Consider the following 7,376-nt stretch of genomic DNA (forward strand, 5'->3'; position numbering starts at 1 on the left):
CCAACCGGTAAACCTGCCAGAGGGCGCGAATCAGATGGGTGACATCCATGGGCTGGGAACAGGATAGAAAAGGAAGGATGAGTGGGAGAGGAACAGACAGCGATTGCATAAGAAACCAGAAACTGGGACCACCAAACAGAAAGGGGGGGGATCCCAGCTTCAACCAGGAGACTATCAACAAGGCTAGTAGGGAAGGCAACACTGGCCACACGGATACTGCAATGGTGACCGGATCCTGCAGGTGCAGTGTGGAAGGAGCAGCCAAACCATAAACTTGACAACATAGTCCAAGCGAGACAGCCCAACTTGACGACATAGTCCAAGCGAGACAGCCCAACTTGACGACATAGTCCAAGCGAGACAGCCCAACTTGACGACATAGTCCAAGCGAGACAGCACTAAAGCACGATAAAGGCGGATAAGGATGGAGCTGTCTGCACCCCAAGAGTTGTGGGCAAGGAAGTGAAGGACTGAGTTTACGGAAACATTCTTCAGAAGTCTGATATGAGGCAGCCAAGTGAGCTAGTTGTCAAAAAGATGACCTGGGAAACGAAACTGTGGGACCACAGGTAATCGTTGTGCATCGAGATAGAGCTCTGGATCAGGGTGGATCGTACTACGGCGACAGAAGTGTACCACCCGTAATTTTAAAGGAGAGAATTGAAACCCGTGTGAGAGGGTCCATGCAGAGGCATGCCGTATAGCTCCTTGGAACTGCTGCTCTGCAGAGGCCATTGAAGAGGAACAAACCCAAATGCAGAAATCATCCACATACAGAGCAAGGGCGACCTAAGGACTGACAGAAGCCACAAGTCCATTGATAGCAATGAGGAAAAGAAGTACACTCAATACAGAACCCTGTGAGATGCCAGTCTCCTGGGTCCATGGAGAATTAAGAACAGTACCAACCCGAACCCTGAACGATCGGTAGAACAGGAACTGGCGGATAAAAATCGGGGGGTGGACCCCACTGATTAAGTGTAAGGAAGACGTAATGGCATCAAGCCGTGTCATAAGCCTTGCAAAGGTCAAAAAATACTGCAACCAAATGGCGGTGCTGGGAAAAAGACTGTCGAACTGGGGATTCCAAGCTTAATAAGTAAATGATCGATCGGAGACCGTCCCTCTCAGAAGCCACACTGGTAACATGACAATAGATTCCGAGATTCGAGGACCCAATTGAGCCGACGGGCTACCATCAGTTCAAATAACTTGCAAACAACATTTGTCAGAATAATTGGCCGATAGCTTACGACAAACAAAACCATGATGCTATCCCTCCACTGAGAAGGAAAGTCACCCTGGAGCCAAATACGGTTAAAAACTGGACAAGATGTTGCCGTTGTGGAGCACTGAGATGTTGAAGCAGTTGGTTATGAATTGAGTCTGAGCCAGGAGCTGTATCATGAGAAGAAGAAAATGTGAAAAGAGATTCCCATTCATAAAAGGTTCATTGTAAGATTCTGACTGACAACGGGTAAAATGTAAGGTGGAAGCTTCGGACCACTGTTTCTGGTGCAGGAAAGATGCTGGTTAGGAGGTTGATGATGATGATGCTGTTGCAAAATGGGTCGACAGATGTTCCGCGAGAATCAGCGGGTCCGTACGAAGACCATCTGGGACCACCTGTGAGGGTGGACTGCCAGTGGCAACCTTGGAGAGAGGGAAGTGTAGCCCATACCCGTGACGTAGGGACAGTAGGAGCGAGGGAAGAAACAAAGCATTCCCAACATATCCGTTTGCTCTGTTTGATTAAGTAACGAGCTTTAGCACGAAGGCGTTTGAAGGTAATAAGGTTGGCAATGTAAGGGTGCCTCTTAAGGTATTGCAAAGCTCGACGCCAATCACGAATGGCAATGGCAATGGCAATGGCCGTACTTCACCACGGGACTTGCTGGCGGTGAAATGGTCCAAATGAGCGAGGTACAGCAAAACTAGCAGCGCAAACAATCACGTCACTCTTCATGTAGGACATCATCAATACAACCTGACAAAGAGGGAGAAAACACAACCTGTGCAGTGTATAGACGCCAATCGGCACGTTGGAAAGACCAATGAGGTAGCCTGCCCATCTGGGAGCGGGAAGGGAGTGAAAGAATCAATGGGAAATGCTCACAATCACAAAGGTCGTCATGTGGCGACCAGTGTAATGAAGGGAAGAGGGAGGGAGAAGAAAGAGAAAGATCAATGGCAAAAAGGTACCATGACTGGCACTGAAATGAATAGGGGAGCCATCATTAAGAAGGCACAAGTCGTGGTCTGCAAGAAACTGGTCTATGAGAAGATCTCGTCTAGATGGAAATGCACTGCCCCAAAGGGATGGTGAGCATTAAAATCCCCTAGAAGGAGGAAGGGAGGAACAAGTTGCAGAAGAAGGGCTGTTATGCCAGCAGGTGTAGGTGTTGTCAGGGGGGATAAAGATTGCAAACCGTCCAGGTGGACTTTAACAGCAACCGCTTCCAATGTAGTTTGAAGAGGAATCCACGTGCTAGCAACGTCTGTACGGACCAACGTACAAACGCCACCAGTTGCCCGCACAGGGCCAACCCAATTTCGACAGAAAACACGGAACCCAGAGAGGGTTTGTGAGTGATCATCAGTAAAATTATATTCCTGTAGAACCAAACAAGCTCCAGAGTAAGACGAAATAACGGATTTCAACTCCGGTAAGTGATTGTAATACCCATTACAATTCCATTGGATAACCATAGAACAATGATTCAAGCTAAAGCCAGTCACCAACTGTCACCGACAAGGAGGGGGTGACATCCATGAACAACAAGTCAGAATCGGGTTGCGAAGCCAAGGATGGGACCTCTGGAGACACCAGAGGCTCCTTGTCCCGGGACTTATGTTTCTTCTTCTTTTCTGTTTGAGATCGAGGAGAGCTGAGTGGCATAAAGGAGCCAGCTGCAGCAAGATCGGGAACAGAAAGAGATCGGGCAACCTGGGGGCCCCACAAACCGTGGTTCTCGCAGTCATCGCGTGGCAGCATTGGTTGCGTGGCAGCATAATTTTGGCCTGGAAGGGATATCCCAGGAGGGGCGCCCTTGAGCAGCAGACACCGAAGACGTGGGACACTTCTCTGGCTGGAGAGGGGGGAACAGTGCACAGAGGTGTGGGAGCCACAAGGGAGGGGGGGAGGAGAGGGATTCAGGACTGGGGTAACGACGGGTGAGGAAGGGGTGAAAATGGAACTAAAGCAGAACTAGCGTCATGGACACTGGTTGAAGACATGCTTACTTCTTACGAGCCTCAGTGTCGGTTAAACGATCAAATGATTGCCATGACAGTACACACAGGAGGCGGAACACACGAACTCCCCTCATGGAGCGGACATTCAGTCACCACAGAGAGGGGCCTGCGAACAAAACACAAGTACTTAAAACACCTCGTAGGAGGTGGTATGTACGGCTTCACGCCAAATCAATAAAGAATAATCTTTATGCCACATCAATAACCAATAATCTTTACTTTCTCAGGGAGGGTATCCCCTTCAAAGGCCAGGACAAAGGCACCAGTATCAATGCGATTGTCCTTCGGACCCTTCTGAACATGCCGAACAAAGTGAACACCCCGCCCCGTTGTTCAAGATTGTTCCGAAGTTCCTCATCAGTTTGAAGGATGAAGTCCCTGTGAAAAATCACACCTTGTACCATATTTAGAGACTGGTGTGGAGGGGGGGGGGGTAATGGACACAGGAATTGTGCCAAGATGGTTACAGGCACGAAGAGCTGCAGACTGGGCATCTGAAGCGGTTTTGATCAGCAACAAACCCGACCGCACCTTGCTCAGGGAGTCCACTTCCCCAAACTTATCTTCAATGTGTTCCACAAAAATAAAGGTTTGGCATTGCTGAAAGTATCCCCGTCAGTCCTGGTGCAAACCAGATAGCGGGGAAAAGGTTTCACCCCTAGCCGATGGGCCTGACGCTCCTCCAAGGGTGTAGCCGCGGGAGGGAAGGCCGAAGGGGCAGGAGAAGCAGCACTAAAAGAATCAGTTCCACGGGGAGAGACAGCCGCAAAAGAATGGCCTGAGTTCTGGATCTGTATGCAGTGCCCTCCCTGATATCACCCACTCCAATCAGGGGCTCTCCTCACGTGCGCCACCCAGCCACAGCGAGGGCCGTCTGGCACAGCAGCCATTGCCGGGAGATCGAATGCACCAGGATGACAAGCTACCACTGCTAGCCTTACCTGAGGTGGTCACAGCACAGATATCAGAAGTGTGATCCCTGTGTGTTCAGGGGGCTCAACCAAAAGGGTACTAGCGACCCCACCACACGGGCTGGCTACCGAGCAGGCTATGCACCCTATCATCAGACGACGACGTGAAAGAACAGGCTGAATGAACTAGGAGGGCAAACGTCGGAGACACTAGGTAAGGTGCTCTTACCCAAATGGCTCACACGACGCAATAGAAATTTAGTAATGGAGGCCAATCCCCAGAGGGGGACCAGGGAATGCCAAAAGGATGAGGTGATTATGCAACAAAGCCAAATTACAAAACCAACATAACCAGGAGGATAGCGGGACCAACATAAGCAAGGACACCAAGAGAGGGAAAGGAGAGGGCAAAGGAGCAAGGAGAGGAAAGGAGGGTAAGGGCAAGGAAATGCAGCCCAGGAAAGAAGAAAGGCTGCACTAGCTTGGCACCCCGTGCTCACCATGCAAGTACTCATGAAAGAATCCTGAGACCCCCAGTCAACATCTTTGTCAAAAGTGGGTGGTGGAGCAGACAGGTTCAGGACACTCTTGCCATTGGGTTTGGAAGCTTCCACTTAAGGCAGATGAATCAACAATGATAAAAGGCATGAGGATGCAGAAGACAATGGAAACCACTGCATTAGACACATGAAGTGCATCAACAGGAGATGTGGCCGATAACTGACAAAAGTATCATGACGATCTTGGCACCTAGTGCCTATTTGGATACCTGGGGAGACTGCCGTAACCACGAGAAAAAGATTGAATGACCAACAAAATGATGACATTATATGAGTCAAGACGTGGAATGTAATGAGTTTGAATGCAATAGAAAAGCCAGACAATAACAAAAGGGAAATGCTATAGCTCGATCTGGATGTGGTGGTGGTCACTGAAGTGAAATGGAAAGAAGGCAAGGACTTCTGGCCAGAAGAGAATGGGGTAATATCAACAGCAGCAGAAAATGGCGGAACAGGAGTAGGATTCATTATGAGTAGGAAGCTAGGGCAGACAGCGAGCTACTGTGAACAAGTCGGTGACAGGGTTCTTCTCAACAGAATCGACAGGAAACCAACACCAGCACAAGCAACGAGAGTTCAGGTATACATGCCGACATCACAAGGTGACAATGAAGATGTAGAAAAACTATATGATGATACTCAACACTTAATCCAGTACGTAAAGGGAGATAAATATCTAATAGTCGGGGGGGACAAAAAAGCAGTTGTAGGGGAAAGAGTAAAAGAAATGGTTACAGGAGAAGACGGACCTGGTACTAGGAATGAGAGAGAAGAAAGACTAGTTGAGATGTACAATAAACTTCAGCTAGCAATAGCAAATACTCTCTTTGAGACTCACAAGAGGTGGTGGTACACTTGGGAAACGATGCGAGATATGTGAAGATTTCAGTTACATACCATCATCTTCAGGCAGAGATTCAGAAATCAGACACTGGACTGTAAGGTGTACACAGAAGCAGATACGGATGCAGATCACAATTTAGTAGTTTTGTTCAATGACTTGATGCCAAAATCTACATGAGTGGGCTCTACACATGCTTTATAAGAGAACTAATCAAATGTAGACAGACTCCGTAACCATTGAAATTATCCCCTCAATGATTTGTTTACTTAACATAACTGCTAACAAAAAGAGCTGAATATGGAGCTTTGATAAACCAGTCATGACAGGCCAATGACAGCATTGTGAGCTGTAAGGAGAGAGAGTCACAACACACACACACACACACACACACACACACACACACACACACATTATTGTTAAAGACAGAATAACGTCTTGCCCCGGGCTCACCTGGCTTCTGCTGGTGGCTCACGAAGCAGCCGACTGACTTCGACCATGTCTTTTGGGTACTCGAGCACAGCGTCTGCCCAGCCCTGTGTTGCCATTGCTTTGTAGTCATGGGCCCTTATGAAGTGGACGATGGCTGCAGTTAGGCTGGGGCACGAGTGCCTCACCGCCAGCACAGCTGCAGCCGCCGCCGTCTCCACCTCCAGCTGTGCCGCCACCTGCTGTTCGCAGGCGGCCTTCAGCGCGGACAGGCCGTATTTGTCGGCTGCCATTAACAGCTCCCGGGCCGTGTCGGTCAGCTGGGGTGCCTGCAGGGTGTACATGTAAGACAGCAGCTGCCTCAGCACCGGGCCCTCCACGTCCGCGATTCTGACTTCACCACAGCTGGCCTCCAGCTTGTCGTGCTGGAACATGGCTCGGAACACGGGGCTCCTCTCTTCCAGGACCGCACGGTGCGCCGCCAGCCGCGTCTCTCCTGCCACCAGCGTCATGACCGCGCCCTCGCCCGCATCTAGCAGGGCGCCCAGGTCCACGGCCGCCATCCTCTGAACCTCAGCAGCTGACGACATGGCGGAAGGTCCTGAAACACGGCGCCACCGAGCCCACCTTACACAGCACCCTCCACACTTGTACGACGCACGTGCAGACCAGTACAGCAGCTGCAATTTTTTTTTTTTTTTTGTTGTTTTAGGGCGCACAACTACAATGGTCATCAGCGCCCAGACTACATTAGGAATGCACAGCGAGGCACTAGGTTAAAACAGCAACTAAAATGGAAAACACGATAAAAGACAGATTGACAGGTATAGGATTAAAAAAAACAGCAGAATCAAATCTCCTTAGACAGGTTTGTCAAGTGGATAAAACAAAGAACGCGAGCAGCTGCTCCTGGGTCATCCGCTAAAATGGCATCCAGAGTACACGGCAGGCCAAGATCAACGGGCAGTGTATTAAAATTCGGACAGGACGTTAAAATGTGGCATACCGTCAGCAATTCCCCACATGGGCAGAACGGCGCCGGCACAGCCATCAGCAAATGGCGATGGCTGAACCGGCAGTGTCCAATTCGTAACTGGGCCAAAACGACCTCCTCCCGCCGAGAAGGGCGTAAGTGCAGCCCAATCGGCATGCCACAGCGATAAAATGCGCTGACAAATGACCCTGCTACAATCCCATGAAGGGACACAACAAGAAGCTGTCCGAGGCTGGAGGACCGCAGCCTTGGCCACGGCATCTGCAGCTTCGTGCCCAGGGTTACCGACACGGCTAGGAACCCACATAAAGGTAACAAGAGAATCGTCGTCCAACAGCTGCTGAAGAGAGCGTTGGATCCGGTGCACAAAAGGGTGAACCGGATAC

The 7,376-nt window shown here is 49.9% G+C and overlaps 1 protein-coding gene across 1 annotated transcript; it reads right to left on the reverse strand.

Annotated features, from left to right (window-relative positions):
- Positions 1-6,016: 6,016 nt before the first annotated feature.
- On the reverse strand, positions 6,017-6,586 carry LOC124553934 (speckle-type POZ protein-like). Its single transcript, XM_047127953.1, has one exon. It carries the CDS (start codon positions 6,584-6,586, stop codon positions 6,017-6,019), a length of 570 nt encoding a protein of 189 aa, XP_046983909.1.
- Positions 6,587-7,376: the final 790 nt, after the last annotated feature.

This window comes from Schistocerca americana, chromosome 11 (assembly GCF_021461395.2).
Source record: "Schistocerca americana isolate TAMUIC-IGC-003095 chromosome 11, iqSchAmer2.1, whole genome shotgun sequence".
NCBI lineage: Eukaryota > Metazoa > Arthropoda > Insecta > Orthoptera > Acrididae > Schistocerca > Schistocerca americana.